General features: G+C 37.8%; 3 protein-coding genes across 3 annotated transcripts in view; 2 read left to right on the top strand and 1 right to left on the bottom strand.

The window, feature by feature from the left end:
* The window catches only part of LOC107549324 (probable serine/threonine-protein kinase kinX), a 9662-nt gene extending 6216 nt beyond the window's left edge, over positions 1-3446 (top strand). Inside the window, exons 3-6 of the mRNA XM_016230372.1 lie at positions 949-1310; positions 1442-1589; positions 1667-2530; positions 2582-3446. Coding sequence (XP_016085858.1) covers positions 949-1310; positions 1442-1589; positions 1667-2530; positions 2582-3079 — 1872 coding nt within the window. The 3' untranslated portion in view covers positions 3080-3446. The remainder of the gene's footprint in view (positions 1-948; positions 1311-1441; positions 1590-1666; positions 2531-2581) is intronic.
* A 3146-nt stretch (positions 3447-6592) lies between these two features.
* Positions 6593-11025, top strand: LOC107549310 (RISC-loading complex subunit tarbp2). Its single transcript, XM_016230352.1, has 8 exons — positions 6593-6839; positions 7906-8217; positions 8341-8410; positions 9199-9316; positions 9403-9530; positions 9607-9808; positions 9964-10127; positions 10771-11025. The coding sequence occupies exons 1-7, from the start codon at positions 6787-6789 to the stop codon at positions 10119-10121; spliced, it is 1041 nt and encodes a 346-aa protein (XP_016085838.1). The 5' UTR covers positions 6593-6786; the 3' UTR covers positions 10122-10127; positions 10771-11025.
* Positions 11026-12000: 975 nt separating this feature from the next.
* Positions 12001-20067, bottom strand: LOC107549312 (protein TESPA1-like). Its single transcript, XM_016230353.1, has 7 exons — positions 20009-20067; positions 17345-17384; positions 17146-17244; positions 16319-16527; positions 15277-16229; positions 12723-12807; positions 12001-12442 (listed from the first exon to the last, which is right to left on the bottom strand). Exons 3-7 carry the CDS (start codon positions 17202-17204, stop codon positions 12348-12350), a joined length of 1401 nt encoding a protein of 466 aa, XP_016085839.1. The 5' UTR covers positions 17205-17244; positions 17345-17384; positions 20009-20067; the 3' UTR covers positions 12001-12347.
* Positions 20068-20520: the final 453 nt, after the last annotated feature.

Genomic DNA, 20520 nt, shown 5'->3' on the forward strand with positions numbered 1-20520 from the left:
GGGATGATATAAAATGTATGTAAAATTATTTTTTACATAAAACTTGTGAATCAATTAGAATCATTAGAACACAGAATTGCAATTCATATATGAATATATTTTTTCGTGCACCCCTAGTTTTGACGGCATGGCAACAAGCAGCCGCCTCCCCCCTTTGTTGATTGTTTTCGGGGGTGAGGTTTATCAGGGTTTGTGACGTCACAAACCTGGGAAGTAACTCATTGTAGTCCCTACGAGCCGTTTTTGTAGGCATTAAACTGCCATAATTTTAAAAGGCGATATCTTCGTTTGCATTTAACTTTCAGCGTCGTAACTTTACAGATATTGTTTATGCTCAAACAGAAACATTACACACTAATGTTAAAAAAGTGAAATCGCAATCAACAACCCCTTTAAGATTATAATCAAATTATGATAACATTAATTTATGCATTTTAATGACATTTCTTTGATAACTACCTAATACAAAGATCAATGCCATCATTGTTTTTATAATACTTTCCTCTTCTGAATCAACTGAATCATAGAACTCATTGCTAGTGTATAGCTGTCAACACCACTGACGAGAGCATGTCATGAACAAACTTATACATTTGGTGTATTTTTAAAATCCTGAATTATTCACAGTGGCCTTGTGTGAAATGATAAATTAATTACTACAACACTGTAGATTTAATGTATGATTGATGAATTTTCAGATGCGAACTGCAATTGTAGATGGACATAACAGTGCTTAGGCTCAATACATGTCTGAATTGGTGAAATGCTGCATATTGATCAAATTAATAATTGAACTTTATTGCAATGAAAATATTTTGTTTATATATCTAGATTGCCAATTTGGGTGTTTTCGAAGAGCGCCTACAAGCACTGGAAGAAGCTTACACACAGGCCCAAAAAAAGGCAGACGTTGCACTGGCCACTTCAGAAAAAATCAAATCTACTGATCTTCAAAATCAATTCTGGTCTCTTCAGTCTGAGATGAATGGCAAACTTTCTGAACTCCAGCAGGAATCTGTATCCACTGCAACATTGAATGCAGTGGTCAAAAATAAGACTGAAGAGATTGAAACACTGAAGCAGAGGCTTAATTCTCTCCTTACTGCAAACTCTGAGGTAGCTGTTACCATTTCTGGGCTCACAGACACTGTTTTGGTCACCAAATCACGTCTTGACGAGCAGATGTCCACTACAGAGGGTCTCACATCTGAGTTGGCGGAACAAAGAATGGAACTTTCAAGCCTGAAGGAATCCTTTATCAGCAACAAGAAGGCTCTTGAAAGAAACAGACAGGAGGTGATGGGCATCAAGTGAGTAACCTGAGGGGGATTTGTGGGATCATAGATTATGGATTCTCTCTAGCATTTCTGGTCTTTAGCGGTTTGGTGTTGTTACTGATACAGATTATTCCTTATTCATCTTTATTTGTTCTCTCTGCTAGGGACCTCCTGGAGATGGAACAGGCAAGAAGATCCCAAGTTCTTGAGGAGCAGCTAATGGCAGTCCGTAGGAGTCTGGAGGACCATCAAAAGAGTACTCATAGCCTTCACTCTCACCTTGCTGCCCAACTTGAGATCGTCCAGAGTCAGGTTTAGTCCTAACTGTTTCATTTTTTTCATATATGATCATTTTGGCATGTCAAATCCTAATTATTTATATGTTTCAGATGTTATCTGAAAGCCAGCAGTCCAGTTCAGAGGAAAATATTCCAGTAGAAGAGCAGCAAGTGAAGCAAGCAGCAACTCAGGAGGAAGTTCCAATCAAGGATGAAGAAGGTGAAACAAAGGAACAAGCCATTACTGAGGAGGAAACGGTAGAGGAGGTTCATGATGAACAACGGGAGCGAGTGGTACCTGAGGAGGATGAGCCAGCTGAGGATGTTCAGGTTCATGGGGAAGAACCTGTTGAAAAGCAAGCCGATGAGAATAAAATTCCTGAGGAAGCTGAAGTCAAAGACGATGTTGCTGAAGAGCAATCAGTAACTGAGGAGAATGAACAAGCTGATGAGGTTCCATTCCACCAGGATATTATTGGGGAAGCATTAACTCAACAGGATGAAATGCCTGAGGAGCTACAGGTATCTGACAAGGAAGTACCAGTTGAGGAGGTTCACGTCCTCGGGGAAGAAGAATCTGTTGAGAACCAAGTAGTAACTGAGGAGGATGTGATAACTGAGGAAGTTGAGGTCAATGATGGAGATGTTATTGAAGAGCAAGTTGTAACTGAGGAGGATGTGATAACTGAGGAAGTTGAGGTCAACGATGGAGATGTTATTGAGGAGCAAGCAGTAACTGAAGGGGATGTGATAACTGAGGAGGTTGAGGTCAACGATGGAGATGTTATTGAGGAGCAAGCAGTAACTGAAGGGGATGCGATATCTGAGGAAGTTCAGGTCAATGATGGAGATGTTATTGAAGAGCAAGTAGTAACTGAGGAGGATGTGATAACTGAGAAAGTTGAGGTCAACGATGGAGATATTATTGAAGAGCAAGCAGTAACTGAAGGGGATGCAATATCTGAGGAAGTTCAGGTCAATGATGGAGATGTTACTGAAGAGCAAGTAGTAACTGAGGAAGTTGAGGTCAATGATGGAGATGTTATTGAAGAGCAAGTAGTAACTGAGAAGGATGTGATAACTGAGGAGGTTGAGGTCAATGATGAAGATGTTATTGAGGAGCAAGCAGTAACTGAAGGGGATGCAATATCTGAGGAAGTTCAGGTCAACGATGGATATGTTATTGAAGAGCGAGCAGTAACTGAGGGGGATGAAATAACTGAGGAGATTCCAGACCAAGAAGAAGAAGCTGTTCTTGACAAGGAAGACTCAACTTCCATGGAAGAAACAGGAACTGACACAAGTGTGGCAGAGGCTGTTGAGAACTTCTCTGAAGATCAGGTAGTTGAAGATATCAGTCAGGAGCAAACGTCGCAGGAGCCACTAGAAGAAACTGAGAAGCAGAAAGACTTAGAAGAATTTGAAGAACACATGCAATACTCTGAAGAGGAAGAAGAAGAAGAACCTGCTGAGGAGATTGTGGAAGAGCTAGATGAAAAATACATTTCTACCAATGGAAGTTAAGTTCCTGAGAGGATGATGGTTCAAAATAAAATACTTTTTCTGAGGACTTGAAATGATCCCTAATGAGTTTTGTGATGCATAATATTTCACATTTGTTGAAATGTTCCTCAGTCTTACTTTGTATACCTGAAAGTGAACTTTGAAGCTAGCAGTGAGTTTTTCAAATTCAATTATGAATTAGTTTTTCTAGTGATGTCTCTTAAAATCTTGAAGTGCTCTGTTTACAACGAAATGTAGTAGAGTGTGTTGATATTGTTGTACTAGGTTACACATTTAAAGAATTGCAGTGTTTTTCATACAGCAGTTTGACAGTTAACTAACCTCAGGAGTGTCACTTGAATAAAACAGCTTTTTATCTTTTTTACTATTTCCCTGTCCCAGCCTCTCTCTCATCTGGTGTTTAGTTGTCTGTTGAAATGGGACACTGTGTGTGTGTGTGTGTGTGTGTGTGTGTGTGCATGTGCGTGTCTGTGTGTGTGTCTGTGTGTGTGTGTGTGTGTGTGTGTGTGTTTATGTGGTTTATGAGGACACAAATTTGTATAATAACATGGGTATGACATAGGTATTACAACGAGAAGGTGATTTATGAGGACATTTTCAGTGTCCCCGTAATTCAAAAGGCTTATAAATAATTCAGAACGAGTTTTTTTGAAAATCTAAAAATGCACAAAGTTTCCTGTGAGGGGTAGGTTTAGGGGTAGGGTTGTTGTAGGGCAATAGAATATACGGTCTGTACAGTATAAACACCATTACGCCTATGGAGAGTCCCCATAAACCATAAAAACAAACCTGTGTGTGTGTGTGTGTGTATTTGCAGCTCTTAGGTCAGGGGTTCAGGAATGTGCTGCTGGTCCTGGACACTGGGGACATGTGTGTCCAATTTGTAACTATAGTACTTATTTGAGCTCATCAAATGCCTGAAAGACGAGATGTGTACCTTGTGCCCTTCTCAACCAGACCACAATTTATACTGAAACCAAGTCCCAATAGTGCTGTTCTAAGTCAAGCAATGTTGCTAATTAAATTTGATTATGTACAGCGTTTCTCTTTGTGCTGTTATGACAAGAATGAACAGGAACAGAAGTGATAAAAGAGAATAAACTAAGAATCGAGAATAATATGTAAGGGCAGAAGACTTTATCGTCACTGGATTATAAGGATTTGATAGCTTGTCATTAAATAGTTAGTGACATATATTTCATATTTATTTTAACCTGTGGCAACCAGGAAAACAGAGGCCTCGAGGAAAGCTGAGGAGAGCTGGTCAGTGGGCTGTTCTCAGATTTTCCAAGAGATCGAACCTCCTCTGCCTAATGTTGTGAGTATTTGTACTAGTTAAGACTAGAACAACTGTGAGCATTGTGGCTATGGTCATATTCAATCCTATCTGTTTCTCTCTGCCACTGTTTTCAGACACATTCGCATATACACCTGCACACATTGAATGATATACATGGGTCAAAGACCAGATGTCACCATTTTGTTGTCCGCATCAAATTACATTTACAAATGTCATTTTTAAATGCATAAAAATATCTTAAATGCAAGTAAATTGTCTACTTTCATATTTCAAATAACTTTTGAGACAATAAAATGTCAAAATATTGGGGAAATTATACTTTTATTTGTTTGATGCTGGAAACACACTTGGTCTTTGACCCACATACAAACACTGTGATGGCAGTGGGATTGAGGGGTCATGAGATTAAACAATTGTTCCTCACAGAAATGAAAAATTGTCATTTATTTACTCTAATTTCATCTCAGATGGTATGTGTATGATTTTCATTGTTCGCCTGATCATGAACTGGAGATTTTTACACAATTTGTCTCCTTTCATTCTATCAACCTACTCATCTAAAAACTCTAAAATCCTAATATTTGTGTTCAAATCAACAAGTCTTACACATCTGGGATGGAAGGGGGCTGAGTAAATGATGAGATCATTTTGATGAGAATAGTCCTTTAACCTAATTTCCCCTCAATCCCGCTGCTCTCACAGTGTGTTTGTGGGTGATTGTTTGTTTGTTTGTGTGCGTGTGTGTGTGTGTGTGCGTGTGTGTGCGTGCGTGCGTGCGCGTGTGTGATATTTGATCAGTTTGGTGATGAAAGATGGCACACTCCTTCACCAATCAAAGAGGTCATTTAAAATAGTCAAGTTTATGTTCGTGTGAACAGTTCATAAGTTCACATGATGCTCTGTTCCCTTGTTCTTTTCTTTTTATTGACTGTTTTGTTTTGTATTCTTCTACGTTCAGTACTTTTCAGTTCATACAGGTTGCAGAATGGTATGTAGTAATGTATGTATGGCACTATGTTCATATGTTTCAGACCTTCCCTGTTCTGTTCTAATGTTGTTCTTAGTCGGCTAAATGGCCTACAGATAAATAATTTACTTAAGTTAAAGGATCCTAACCCTAAACTAATTTACACTCTTAAGGAGCATGCAGTAATTTTGCAGTATTCACTTTACATTTTATAATTTTATGTACTCTGAAAATGCAGTTACCAACCAGGGACATTGCAGTGGGGTGGCTTCTTGGGAGCCAACCTGAATGTTTTCCCAAAATCCCCAAACATTTCGGATTTTACAATTAATGTATCATTGTCCCGTTATCAATCTCGTTGACTGATCTTACAATGGAGCACAATTTCAATTATTATAGCCATCTATTGGTCACTGCCCTAGCCTATTATTTTTTTATTGAATGTTATTCTTAATTATTATATGATTAATAATAATTATTATAAATGTTATACTACTGTAAATATATTATTTACTGTTGCATCTTTATACTATATTACAAATATATTTGCTGAACTGTTGTACCAAATCACATATGTATTTTCATAATGCCATCAGTTATCTTTGTTATTGTCTGTTTTGGAGTATGTACCTGTAAATAATTGCATAAATTTAGTGCTATAAAAATATAGAAAGGAACGTGCCAGTGTGATTTGTATTTGTCAGTTTGTTCCATTTCTCAATTTTGGTAAATTATTACTTAAGATGGGCATTTGTTTTCACAGTATTTCAAAGGGAGCGAGGTATGTTCTGACCTGAAGCACAAGAAAAGCTAAAATGGTGAGGTTAAACACAGAAAATACTTTTTGAGAAGATTTAATTTACATAAGCGTGAGCTTTTGTAATTCCTTATTAAATAAATTTAACTATCGAGATTTTAAGTATCTGGATTTTTTTTGTACACCACGTAGATCATAAACCACTGATATCAGTTGATAAAAACAAACGTTGTCATATTTTTATACAGAAAAACCGCAGCTCTCCCTGTTCGTTGCATTTGTTCACAGGGAACTCTTGCCCGCACCAATATGGCGGACGCGTTGACGTATCGCAGCAACGGACCGAGACGGCCAATGAGGCGTCTAGGTATTTATATGTCTATGGTAGTAGTAGTATTAAAGGTGAAATATGACCCGGACATGTTTTTGACAGGCTTTGTGGCATTTGTCAATGTCGAGACTTTTATTATGAAAGCTAATAGCCGCTCTTTCGGTCCGCTTCATAATTCAGTCCGGTTGTGTTGTGTGATGCGGGATGGTCTGAGAGAGTGGGGTGTACTGTCTCGTCCTCGTGCCCCAGTCATTCCCGCACGGAAACCTATTAATGATATCAGGGGGGTTACAGTCACCTCGGGGGGTTTCTGCAGTCCGAAACAAGTCAGCTCTCTATCTGTTATTGGGGAATGAACGACGAGAAAAGCCCGGATAACGGCAAGAGAAACTCTGGGTATACCAGGTAAAAATGAACCACCGACCGGCTGTTAGCTCGTTAAATGACCACGACAAAATAGAATTGTTACAGTTATATTTATATTTTACGAATACACTTCGTTTTTGAAATGTCAACACAAACAGACCTAGTGTTTCCTGCACACTTTAACGAATGTTTGCATAGCTCTAACGTTACTTAGAAGATTCGAACATTTACGTACCTTCAATCGAATGATTGAATCACTAAAACCGATCTTTCGAATCCCTGTCTAAACTATTAAACACATCATCTCAATTGACATTTGAATCACTGTTTAAATGGAAGGTTTCAAGTACTTCTTAAATCGAACGTTAGAATCACTGTCTAAATGAAACATTTGAATACCTTTTGATTCCAATCGAAAATTCGAACGGTCTAAATCGAATTACATGAAACATTCGAATCGACGATGTCCAAAATAAACTCGTTGAAAGCATGGTTTGATAAATGACGATTACTTGAGCTTGTACTGTTATTATTTATCACAAGGTGGCAATGCGTCCTATGTTTTGTTATTTGTTGAAAACTTGTCTTACCTGAAAAAAAACTCATATTTGTGACCCTGGACCACAAAACCAGTCATAAGAGTAATAAGGTTTTTTTTGAAGATTTGAAAAAAATAAGCTTTCCATTGATGTATGGTTTGTTAGGATAGGACAATATTTGGCTGAGATACAACTATCTGAAAATCTGGAATCTTGAGGGTGCAAAAAAAATTCTAAATATTGGGGACATGGCCTTTAAAGTTGTCCAAATGAAGTCCTTGTGCAATGCGTATTACTAAACAAAAAATTAAGTTTTTATATATTTACGGTAGTAAAAATAAAAATACTAAATATCTTCATGGAACATGATCTTTGCTTAATATCCTAATGATTTTTGGCATAAAAGAAAAATCCATAATTTTGATCCATACAATGTATTGTTGGCTATTGCTACAAATATACCCGTGCTATTTATGACTGGTTTTGTGGTCCAGGGTCACATTGGGAGTCTGATTAGACGGCAACATCTAATCCTTCTCTATGTGGCTTTGTTTCTCTGTTCACAGTATTGAGCAAATGCTGGCTGCGAACCCCGGGAAGACGCCCATCAGTCTGCTGCAGGAATATGGAACGCGGATAGGCAATACTCCAGTGTATGACCTGCTGAAGGCTGAGGGTCAGGCCCACCAGCCCAACTTCACCTTCCGCGTGTCTGTGGGAGACATCAATTGCACCGGCCAGGGCCCCAGCAAGAAAGCTGCCAAGCACAAAGCCGCCGAAGCTGCCCTGAAAATGCTGAAAGGAGGAATGCTGGGAGGGATCGGAGGAAATGGGATGGAGGGAGAAGGGTTTGTCGGGATTGATATGGAGGGAGAATGGTAAAGATCTGATTGTGTGCCCATTTTAAAAATACATTACACAAAGATCCATTTTCTCAAAACTGATGAATTAACATAGGTTTCTGTTTTTATATCATGTGTGTGTGTGTGTGTGTGTTTTAGCCCTCAGTCAGAGATGAAATCATCCAGTTCAACGCAACAAGCTGAGTGCAATCCAGTTGGAGCTTTGCAGGTGAGCGGCCATAACTCAAGGCTGGAATAGATTACATAAATAGGACTACATGTGCACAAACAAGTGCCTCATTTCTAGGAGACATATGATTACTAAAACAACAGTCTAAAACAACTCAAAATATCAAATATGTTCGATATCCTCCTAAAAGATGTAATCTAAGGCTGAAACTAAAAACATCACAGTCTGTGCCCATCATGCACTACATGATTTTCTGTGAAATCTGTCAACTCAAACTGCCCAAAAACCTGCAGACTGGCTCTGGCTTTTCAGCAACTACGGTTGACTCGTCCAAACTGCAAAATTCTGTGCAAAGTGTAGTGTAGTGTAGTGTATTATAGCCTTCAGACAAAGATTCTAGGCAGTCATTAAACTGCAGATGTTGTGTATGCTTCATACTTCATAGATTACAAGCCTAAGAAAAGAGCAGTCTGTTTGTGTTGCTTTTTGATGTGGCAATTAAGCATGAATAATATTAACTGATATTAGCATTTTTTTTTTAATCATCCGCATCAAACTGTGTAGGACAATATTGGAAGCAGATAGTGTTGGGGCTTACTTCTAGTTTTAATCGTGTATATACAGTTTGAAATATACACATGTGTATATATATATATATTTTTTTTTAAGTTTGTCATGTTAGAGATTGCATTAAATAGTTATTTTTAACCTGGCAGAGAAAAAAGCAGCATATATATTGGTAATGTTATTGTTATCACTTAAATATATTGCTGATGCAAATATCATGGAAATTATATTTATTGTGCTTAAAAATGCGATTTCCACAGGAACTAGTAGTGCAGAAAGGCTGGCGTTTACCTGAGTACACGGTCACTCAAGAATCTGGACCTGCACACCGCAAAGAGTTTACAATGACCTGCAGGGTGGAGAGATTTGTTGAGATAGGTACAAACTTAAATTTTTTCTATAGTGATTATTTTTAAATGTGCAGTCCATTCAAAGTAGTGAATGTCTTTAATCTTGTTCTTTAGGTAGTGGCACATCAAAAAAGCTTGCTAAAAGAAATGCAGCAGCAAAGATGCTCTCTCGTATCCATGATGTACCTGTGGACATGCGCAGCAGCCATGAGGCCGAAGCAGAAGATGACACCTTCAATATGGTAAGACGTGCAATATTTACTAAACTGTAAATGCAATTTTAGGGTGCAGTTATGTAAATTCATCTTTTTGCAACAGCAAATGGGTGGCAGACTAGAGGGGGGGAAGTCTAAAGGTCTCGGCTGCACTTGGGACTCTCTGCGGAACTCGGCCGGGGAGAAGATCCTACAGTTGCGCTGTCATCCTCTGGGTCAGCCTGACTCCAATGACTCCAATTTTTGTTCTCTCCTTCGTGAGCTTTCCGAGGAACAGCGCTTTGACGTCAGCTACCTGGACATAGGTGAGATACAAGGCTAGTCGAACAAGCCCATTAAAGTCATTTAAGTGTTTTAAATGAACAGATATTGAGAACACTAACTACTCTGCTTAGGGGAATAAGCAAAACCAGTAGTGCTTTCTTAAAAACTAAATATTTTTTGGACCTTGTTCATTCAGAGGAGCGCAGTTTGAGTGGCCTTTACCAGTGTCTGGTGGAGTTGTCCACGCAGCCCGTTACCGTCTGCCACGGATTCGCCTCTAGCCTGGATGCAGCACGTGCCAGTGCTGCCCACAATGCCCTTCAGTACCTCAAGATCATGGCAGGCGGGAAATAAACCACAGTAAGAGCTCTCCTGTAACATTTTTGTTTTCTTTTTGCTACCCAGAGGAAAATAGGAAAATCAGGTGACGCTTACCTCTTCTGCCCCCAGTTGTGTAATCTGAAGGGCTTGTTTGTTTGATGCAGTAAGTGCACTGTAATGACCTGCAAGGCCCTTTTGTTTGAGTCCTTACTGTGAAATCAGTTGGAGAACGTACTGATTGCCTGATTTTCACCTTGAATATGACCCCAAAAGCGTGTGCCCTTGCTTCTCAAGTGCCTCCAAACAAAGGCAGGGGACACTATTAATCTGAAACTTGGGGACAAATGTTCACAGGTGTTCAATGTGAGTGAATTTATCTCTGCGATTCATTTGGAAAAAGTCATATGTATTTCTTCACAAATAACTGAACTCTGCCCAGAAGTTTTGGTCTTTTAACTTTCCCTCTGATTTTTTTTTTTCTATTTAAATTATGGCATATATAATTTGCTTTGTGACCTTGATGAATTGATGAACCTAGAACAGACAGCATGACTTTTTAAACTGTAAATATTTCACTTTTTTACATTTTATTTTCATTATATTTTAGTAATAGAAGTTATTTGTTAACATTTATTTTGCTTCATAGAACATATTTGTAAAATAATGTTTTTTTTTTTCTCAGCCATTGAAATAATATCATTTTTAACAAGGACCTGACAGTTTGTGGTAAATATCTACCTCTGTGTTTCTGCCTCGCAAGCTTCATCATTACATTTGAACTGACAAAGACTGAAATGTTCATATTCAGTATAATAGTATACGACCAACAACAGTAGTATGTGAAACTGTGTGATTACTGATGTAATTTGTACTAAATTGGTGAATCTGTAATCTATTGAATATTTTATCTTGAACAATAAACTTGAAATTGACATTATCTTCTGCTTTTCCTTCTCTGGTCAATTTTGCAAGGCCCCTCTATGCCTGACATTTCCTCTTATACTGTACTTCCGCAATTCCTTCATATAACATCATAACATAGTAGATTGTGCATTATTTTTTACAGACTTTTCTTAGAGTGCAGCATACTAACTACTAATACACTGCTTTAAAGTATAATTGCTCAGAATGTGAAGTTTTACTTGTTTATTAGTTAATAATAAAAAAAACTTAAATTGTAATAGTTCAAAAATGTGTAAGTTTTAGAAAATTCAATAGATTTAAAAATAGTTATTTATATTTTAATATTATATTATGCATTTATATAGTTACGAACAAATCTAAATTAACATATATAAAATATGTTTTTTCTGAGATTTGACAATTTTGCATCGTGATTACGTAATGACGTCATCACGCTATGTTATCACAACATCATTTAGCAAGTTTTAGCAACAAATCAACCTTCCTTGTGCTTTAAAGTATAATTGCTCAGAATGTGAAGTTTTACTTGTTTATTAGTTAATAATAAAAAAAACTTAAATTGTAATAGTTCAAAAATGTGTAAGTTTTAGAAAATTCAATAGATTTAAAAATAGTTATTTATATTTTAATATTATATTATGCATTTATATTGTTACGAACAAATCTAAATTAACATATATAAAATGTTTTTTCTGAGATTTGACAATTTTGCATCGTGATTACGTAATGACATCATCACACTATGTCATCACAACATCATTTAGCAAGTTTTAGCAACAAATCAACCTTCCTTTAGCAACTTCCCCAGAAAAACACTGCATTTGCATTGTGGCATGAATTGCTTTCTAACAAAGGCTGAAACGGAGCTTGTTTTGTGTTCACATACTTGGTTTCAATGGACATTTCTGTATTCAAATCAAATTTTTGGGTTCCAGTCACCACTGCATTATCAGACAAGTTCCTAAACCAGTCTACCAAAACTAAATAGTTCAAATAAATAATTTATTACCATTGTGCAATGACAAATAAAGGCAATATGTACAGCAGTTTATCCATCTGAACAAGACGACCGAAAAGTGCACAAAATTAGAAAACAAACTATTTCAAAACCAGATTATATGCATCATTCAAGGCTGCTGGTTTTCACATTAGAGTAATATAAAAGCAACAATCACATGCTCCTGGTCTTATTGTGCATGACTTATCTGTACAAACTATTCCAAAGATAAAGTCATTCCATCCCGCTTCGAAAGATGGGTTTGCAAACACTATTTCATGTTGACTTGAAGGATATTAGTAGACGCAGTTTGTGCTTCATTAGCCTGAGATTTGATGTTATGTTTTATCTGGGGTTAAGAGGGAATGGTGCACATCCTCGTCAGCATATCCACTGCTGTCTGACTGAAAACTGTCCCCTCTCAGTGGTGACGCTGGGAAAGAGAAACCATGTGTAAAAAAGCTGATGATTTCAGATAGGCAATTTAGATAGGTTCCCTGAAATGTGATGAGGCAGACAAGATCAGCCGGACCCAATTTACCACGTACGATATGTTTTTAACAAGTCAGCAAAACACCTCCCTTTATCACCACATTAACACATGTTGCTTTCTGTGAATTTATTTTATTAAACTTATCAAGAAATAGTCAAATTAGTGGTTAAAATTTGTCTCACGAGTCCTAGTCATGATAAGGACTACTCATGTTACTTACATTTGTGGTGATGCATCGAAACAGACAATGTGACTGTGGAGCAGAATTCTGATGAAGTGGCTTCCTCTTCCTCAGCACTGTGAACCTGAATTGAAACTCTATACCTCATGATAATGCCACAAAACAGTGCCACAGTATAGAAAACTAGATCATTACATTGCTAGAGTGCTGTTTTCTTTTACAAAACATGCTGCCTCAATGCTAGTTTGCTATGCATTTGCTAATGTGTTTGTTGTGGTTTTTAGCATGTTGCTTACTGGCCAAGTCAAAGTTTCTATGATACTGCTGTCATTCATTGATTAGGGAAAAATTGTAAGATTGAGGCATCATTCATGTCCGAAACAAACAAGCTTGAGATACAGTACACACCACTGTTGAATGCTTAAAGGGACAGTTCACCTCTAGGGCTGTATGAGGTTAAGTTTCTGCCAAAAATGAACCGACTGCTTTGTGCTTTGTACTACACATGTCCTTGTCTACAGACATTGCCTACTTGTTCAGATAATTTAGTATATGTCCTCTGTTTATGTCGTATTGCTATGTTGTCCTTACTGTCGTCTTTATTGATACACTCATGTTCTGTTCTGTCGTCCTTACTGTCACGCTTACTGAGCGCAGTGAAGTTAGTTTTAGGTTCTATATTAGCTGCATATTTGCACAGGCTCCTTAAGGGTCCATCTGCAAATTCCACTCACAGTGCAAAAACATAAACAAAATCCAATTGTTCATTCAAATGAATAATTTTTACAAGGTTATCGTAAACGGCTAGTGGGCAGACTGACTATATATGCTTTTGCCAAATATCTCACTTTATACGCGGACAGTACTTGTTTTAAAGAAAAAAGCTGTAATTTACCTAGATATTTTCAAATTCCAGTTGCTAGAGTAGGCTATATTCCTAGTGATATTTTGCCAATACCTCCCTTCATAAATGTACAGTACTGTATTATTTTTAGAAAACATCCATTTATACAAGTACAGTACACTATTATTATAAGAAAGAAAAAAAATACTAGAAAAAAAATGTTTCAAAGGTTGTAGCACATTACTAGTGAAAAGACTGACTTACTACATTTGATTTGCCAATACCTCCCTTCATAAATGTACAGTACAGTATTATTGTGGAAAAAATACTGTACTTCACCGAAAGTTTTTTTTTCCCCAAAGGTTGTAGTACAGTACTAGTGACCAGACTGACAGTGAGATTTTGACCATACTTTATATATATATATATATGTATATATATATATATATGGTACGTGAAGTGGACTATTATGTTTAGAAAAACATTATTATTCATATATGAAATTACGTATAGGTAAAATCTTACCTATAGTAAGTCAGTCTGGTCACTAGAAATGTAATACACCCACTGGAACATGAACAACTCTTTAGGTGAATTACAATATTTTTTTTCTTAAATAATACTGTACATGTGAAGTATTTGCAAAATCTCACCTGTAGTAAGTCACTCTGGTCACTAGTAATGTACTAGAACCTTTGAAAAAACCCTTTCAGTTAAGTATGGTATTTTTTCTAAAAATAATACTGGTCACTAGTAATGTTTTACAACTTTTGAAATGTACTTGTATAAATGGATAGTGATTGTATTGTACTAGTATAAATGGAGGTATTGGCAAAATCTCACCCGTAATAAGTCAGTCTCATCATTAGTAATGTACTACAAACTTTGGAACATAATGAATTACCTTCTGGTGATTTACAGTAATTTTTTTCTAAAATAATATTGTACTGTACTTATATAAAGGGACATTATGGCAAAATCTCACCTGTAGTAAGTCAGTCTGGTCACTAGTAACGTACTGCAACCTTTGGAACATGAAACAAATGGTGAATTACAGATTATTTTTCTAAATATATATGAAGGGATGTATTGGTAAAATCTCACCTGTTGTAAGTCAGTCCATTCACTATGTACTACAACCTTTGAAATGTAAAAAAAAACTTTTGATGAATTACAGTAATTTTTCTTAAATGATCATGTATTGGCAAAATATCACTAGGAATCTAGCCTACTAAAGCAACTGGAATTTGAAAATAACAAATACCGTCCCCCATTTTCTCCCCCTCATGTCATTCAAAACCTGTATGACATTTTTTCCAGAACACAAAATATATTTTTAAGAATGATTTAAATGTTTTTGTGCATACAATTAAGCCCAGTGGGCTTATCTTCTAAGATATTAAAAATATCTTTGTTTATGTTTTACAGAAGCTCTTGAACTATATGAGGGTGAGTAAACAATGACAGAATTCTCATTTTGGGTCAACTGTCCCTTTAAGGTTTGGGGTTTGTTCAAATCCTTAACCCAACTGTAATTGTGTAAAAAGTAATAGCACGAAAGCTTGCGGTATTATAAATGACAAGTCACATTAGAATCTCTATGCAGAGGTGGAATGCAAAGAGGAAGTTTGGAGGTGGATTCAGCAATAACGAGTTGGATAATACTCTGTTAATGATGTATAATGGGAGAATCTGTGTGGGCAACTGCTCTTGGCATGAAATGCATTAAAATGATAAGAGATAGCGTACCTCTTCCAGCTCGAAGGAGTTGCCTTGTTTGCTCAGGTTTAGTGGTTTTCCCAGGCTTAGCAACCTCTTTATGTTGGATGAACTTTGCTCCTGTGTGTCTCTGTTGGAGAGGGTGGTGTCGTCCTCCCATCCAGTGATTGTGATCTGACATAACTGATCTGACTTGGGTAAATTCTTTACATTAGATTGTTGTACAGAAGGTTTATTAGTCGTCTGGTGTGAAAATGGTGAGTTTTTGATATCCATACTATTTGTATGTATGCAGCGATAAGGTGCCTTATTCACATATTCAACAACATGAGGGCATATGATATCATGGGCAATGATAGGAACAGGTTCCACGGTAACGCTGGAGCTATTTGAAAGCACAGAACCCAGAGTACAACCTTTGTACTTCACGTCCATGTCCGTTTTTGGTTTTAGGCAAGGTGTACACTCTGCTAATGCATGCCTGAGGTTGTGTATATTTTCATTTGTCATCTCAGATTGTGACTGACAAGGTATCCACTCTGAGGAATCAGTCCTTTCGGTATTTTCCCCATACGTCATCTCCTCAAGTTCTTTCTTGCTCTCTATAAACCAGTCCAAGTCTTGTTCCAAATCATCTACTTCCATTTGAAGACATAACTCTTCATTGTCATCTTCTGCACTTTTCTCAACTACACCTGACAGACTGCATTTACGCTTACGAGGTGAATTGCTTGGAGACGTGGAGTCCGAGCCACGGGATCCCGTGTATAAACACATCTTGGAGATAGTGTCTTTTAGTCTTTCAACAGGGGAGCGTGGTTCACTGCGGACACTGGTTCGAGACATAGTCCTCTCCACAATTGGGGAGGTGAAGGTTAACTGGGGCGGTGCAAGCTTCTGAAGAGGCGTTCGGGACACATGGGAGTACAGCGAATAGAAGGCATTGGCCATTGCCGTCAATGCCTCTACTTGTCGGAAACGACCTGGGCAAATAACGAGACGAAGAGATGAAATGTGACAATGTTTCTACAGTTGTAGTACCAGCAACATTCTGAAACTCTGAATTCCTTACTTGCTAATGAAAGACAGGGGTCTTCCTGGCGTATCCTGGAGAGCTGGGATTCAAGAAAGAGGCGGAAGTTGATGCCTCTGAGCTGGGATGGGAAATTGAAGAAGCGGACTGGGATGCGGGCAGTGACCTGCGGTTCCTCGCAACCGAAACCCAGCTGGAAAAGGGTCTCTTCTGCATCTTCAGCACGCATTTGGAGGACCTCAGACACACTGGGGGATTTTTGAGATGTTATGAAGAGCGAATGATATTTAAGAAACCAAACAAAAATATAGAGTGAACTCAGGTAGACGTAAACTATGCCTACGGAGTTCCAGCGCCTGTCATTCATGAAGACATTAGTTCTTCATCCCTTTCATGTTTTTTTTGTTGAAATTTTTGCATAATTTCATGCTTTCAAATACCAACTTGGATGTAGTATGTCAGTTCAAGGAATTTTGTTGTTGTTAGAAGTGAACAATGTAGAAAATGTGAAAAATAACTGAGCAGTTTGGGTGACAGCCTACTTATTAGTGAGGGCCACATATTCCAAAATACAGGTTATTTATATTACACGGTCTTATTGTCATGCAGGTCGCATAAATTTACTACTTTATTATGCATCACTCTACATTTGCAACCAGCCAACCACCTTGCTTAGCTCTGCCAAAACCATTTACAGTTTGACTTCAGAAGCACAAATCCATCTTGAGCATGAAAGCAAAATGCATACTGCAGGAAAGTGTTTAGGCTATTTCCTGCCAGGCACTAAGTGGGGAACCTTCATCCAGCAGGCCAGTTAAATGTAATGCTATTTGGTCCAGTGTGTTCTGCCTCACCCATGCTCTTACCTGGAAGCAGTCCTGTTGGTAGTGGTTGAGAAGGCACTGGATGCGACACTCTGACCCATGCTGAATAATGGCAGGTTGAGCTTCTGTTGAGGTGTGCTGCTGATATACAAATACAATGAAAGGATGGATTATGGTAGGGTTAGGTTTAGAAGCATAAATGAGTAACTCAACGGTACAACAAAATCAACCTATTCCTTACCTAAACTGTGGTGCATCTGATGCAGCATATAATGCAGTAGCTGTGAAATAAAGAATTCAGGTTTAAAAGAATGCTGCTGATGTTTACAAAATGATGTACGCTAAGTTTGGAGTCACTTTTTTTTTTTTTTAAGAATTTAATACTTTTATTCAGCGATGATGCATTAAATTGTTCAAAAGTAATTGTAAAGACTATTAGATTGCTACAAAAAATATTTTTCAAATAAATACTGTTCTTTTGAACGTTCTATTCATCAAAGAATCCTGAAAAAAAGCATGATCTCCACAAAGATATTAGGAAGAACAATTGTTTTCAATATTGATAACAACAAGAAATGTTTCTTGAGTGCTAAATCAACATATTAGAATGATTTCTGAAGGATCGTGTGACACTGAAGACTGGAGTAATGGCTGCTAAAAAATCAGCTTTGCCATCACATGAATTAATTACATTTTAAAATATATTAAAATAGAAATTAGTTATTTGAAATTGTATTAAATGCTGCCTTGGTGAGCATATCTTATAAAAATCTTATAGACCCCAAACTTTTGAACAGTACTATACCTTACAATAAACACTCCTTTAAAAAAAATTATAAATACATACATACAGTGGGGAAAAAAAGTATTTAGTCAGCCACCAATTGTGCAAGTTCTTTCATCCCAATAGTTTGTTATATACCCTTTGTTGGCAATGACAGAGGTCAAACGTTTTCTGTAAGTCTTCACAAGGTTTTCACATACTGTTGCTGGTATTTTGGCCCATTCCTCCATGCAGATCTCCTCTAGAGCAGTAATGTTTTGGGGCTGTCGCTGGGCAACATGGATTTTCAACTCCCTCCAAAGATTTTCTATGGGGTTGAGATCTGGAGACTGGCTAGGCCACTCCAGGACCTTGAAATGCTTCTTACGAAGCCACTCCTTCGTTGCCCGGGCGGTGTGTTTGGGATCATTGTCATGCTGAAAGACCCAGCCACGTTTCATCTTCAGTGCCCTTGCTGATGGAAGGAGGTTTTCACTCAAAATCTCATGATACATGGCCCCATTCATTCTTTCGTTTACACGGATCAGTCGTTCTGGTCCCTTTGCAGAAAAACAGCCCCAAAGCATGATGTTTCCACCCCCATGCTTCACAGTAGGTATGGTGTTCTTTGGATGCAACTCAGCATTCTTTCTCCTCCAAACACGACAAGTTGAGTTTTTACCAAAGAGTTCTATTTTGGTTTCATCTGACCATATGACATTCTCCCAGTCCTCTTCTGGATCATCCAAATGCTCTTTAGCAAACTTTAGACGGGCCTGGACATGTACTGGCTTAAGCAGGGGGACATGTCTGGCACTGCAGGATTTGAGTCCCTGGCGGTGCAGTGTGTTACTGATGGTAGCCTTTGTTACTTTGGTCCCAGCTCTCTGCAGGTCATTCACTAGGTCCCCCCGTGTGGTTGTGGGATTTTTGCTCACAGTTCTTGTGATCATTTTGACCCCACGGGGTGAGATCTTGCGTGGAGTCCCAGATCGAGGGAGATTATCAGTGGTCTTGTGTGTCTTCCATTTTCTAATAATTGCTCCCACAGTTGATTTCTTCACACCAAGTTGCTTACCTATTGCAGATTCAGTCTTCCCAGCCTGGTGCAGGTCTACAATTTTGTTTCTGGTGTCCTTTGACAGCTCTTTGGTCTTGGCCATGGTGGAGTTTGGAGTGTGACTGTTTGAGGTTGTGGACAGGTGTCTTTTATACTGATAACAAGTTCAAACAGATGCCATTAATACAGGTAACGAGTGGAGGACAGAGGAGCCTCTTAAAGAAGAAGTTACAGGTCTGTGAGAGCCAGAAATCTTGCTTGTTTGTAGGTGACCAAATACTTATTTTACCGAGGAATTTACCAATTAATTCTTTAAAAATCCTACAATGTGATTTTCTGGATTTTTTTTCTCATTTTGTCTCTCATAGTTGAGGTATACCTATGATGAAAATTACAGGCCTCTCTCATCTTTTTAAGTGGGAGATCTTGCACAATTGGTGGCTGACTAAATACTTTTTTGCCCCACTGTACATAAAAATAAATATCTTATTTACCTTATTACTGTCTTAAAACACAATTTATTTATTACTTGCTTAATCTGGCCTTATTACTTGCTGAATATGTGTATCTGTGAACTAGCATTGTGCATGTGTGTTTCCGGATGCAAGAGTGGCTCAATATGATATGCAGTGCTAAAGATTATGCATGGGGGGGAGTGAGGGGAGGTTCGCTCTCAAACATAAATGCAGTGCTGTATCGTACAGTATATAATCACCACCATCATACTGATTATGAGATCCTAACTGACAAGCACAAGGATGTCACTCAAGACAGAGGTCTGTCATCATAAATAACCAATAATTATTCAAAATTCATTACAGCGGCACAAGGGTCTAGCACAAAATAGGCTTTAATTAGCAGTTATCCATTATGTTGTGCATACATGGAATATAACACCTGCGGGTTGCAGTCAAAATAAAGTATATGTGAAACTATTAGTCATTCAGCAGACACTTTAAGACTCTACAAAAGAGAACAGTTTGTTGAAGGTGATATGCATGTTCTTGAACAATTTTAAAATAGCTGTCACCACTTCTTCATTATTGCTTGGTTACAGTTACAGTTGTGTTGCTTCTACTCACCTTCTGCACCCAGACTCAGATCATCCTCGAAGCTGGTACCTGTCCTCAAAGGGCCTGTAGAGTTACATTTTACAGTTTTATCAGGATATAGACATACAGCAAAGGTCCATTGGATATTCTAGTCATTAAACACTCACTGTTAAGCCTTTACATTTAGCCTTCACATTTGTTTGAATGAATTATAGCATTTAATTTGATTAATTATCGATCGAGAGAGAGAGAGATGACAGTTGTGTGTGCTGTACCTGCGTCTGCACGTCTCTCTACAAACAATTAATTACTTCAAAAACAGCGATTTTACCACCTCGCTGTTGAGGAATATAATGAAGTGATCTAGTATCTAGGCTATTTTATTAATAAAAATCACGGGGAAGCGTTGACAACAAGTGTATGTGTGTGCGCATGTGTGTTCTCTCTCTCTCTGTGTGTGTGTGTGTGTATATATATATGTGTGTGTGTGTTTGTGTCTGTGTGCATCAATTAAAGCTGCGCATTAATATGGAACGGTGACT

This window comes from Sinocyclocheilus grahami, unplaced genomic scaffold (assembly GCF_001515645.1).
Source record: "Sinocyclocheilus grahami isolate Dianchi unplaced genomic scaffold, SAMN03320097.WGS_v1.1 scaffold368.1, whole genome shotgun sequence".
NCBI lineage: Eukaryota > Metazoa > Chordata > Actinopteri > Cypriniformes > Cyprinidae > Sinocyclocheilus > Sinocyclocheilus grahami.

Bases quoted from the DNA above. Each gene is read 5' to 3' on its own strand.
- LOC107549312 (XM_016230353.1), bottom strand. From the start codon at position 17,204: ATGGGTCAGAGTGTCGCATCCAGTGCCTTCTCAACCACTACCAACAGG. The intron at 16,230-16,318 runs GTAAGGAATTCA...TTATTTGCCCAG, and splicing joins CCCCTGTCTTTCATTAGCAA to GTCGTTTCCGACAAGTAGAG. The intron at 12,443-12,722 runs GTAAGTAACATG...TCTCTTTCCCAG, and splicing joins TTCGATGCATCACCACAAAT to CGTCACCACTGAGAGGGGAC.
- LOC107549310 (XM_016230352.1), top strand. From the start codon at position 6,787: ATGAACGACGAGAAAAGCCCGGATAACGGCAAGAGAAACTCTGGGTAT. The intron at 8,218-8,340 runs GTAAAGATCTGA...TGTGTGTTTTAG, and splicing joins ATTGATATGGAGGGAGAATG to CCCTCAGTCAGAGATGAAAT. The intron at 9,531-9,606 runs GTAAGACGTGCA...TTTTTGCAACAG, and splicing joins AAGATGACACCTTCAATATG to CAAATGGGTGGCAGACTAGA.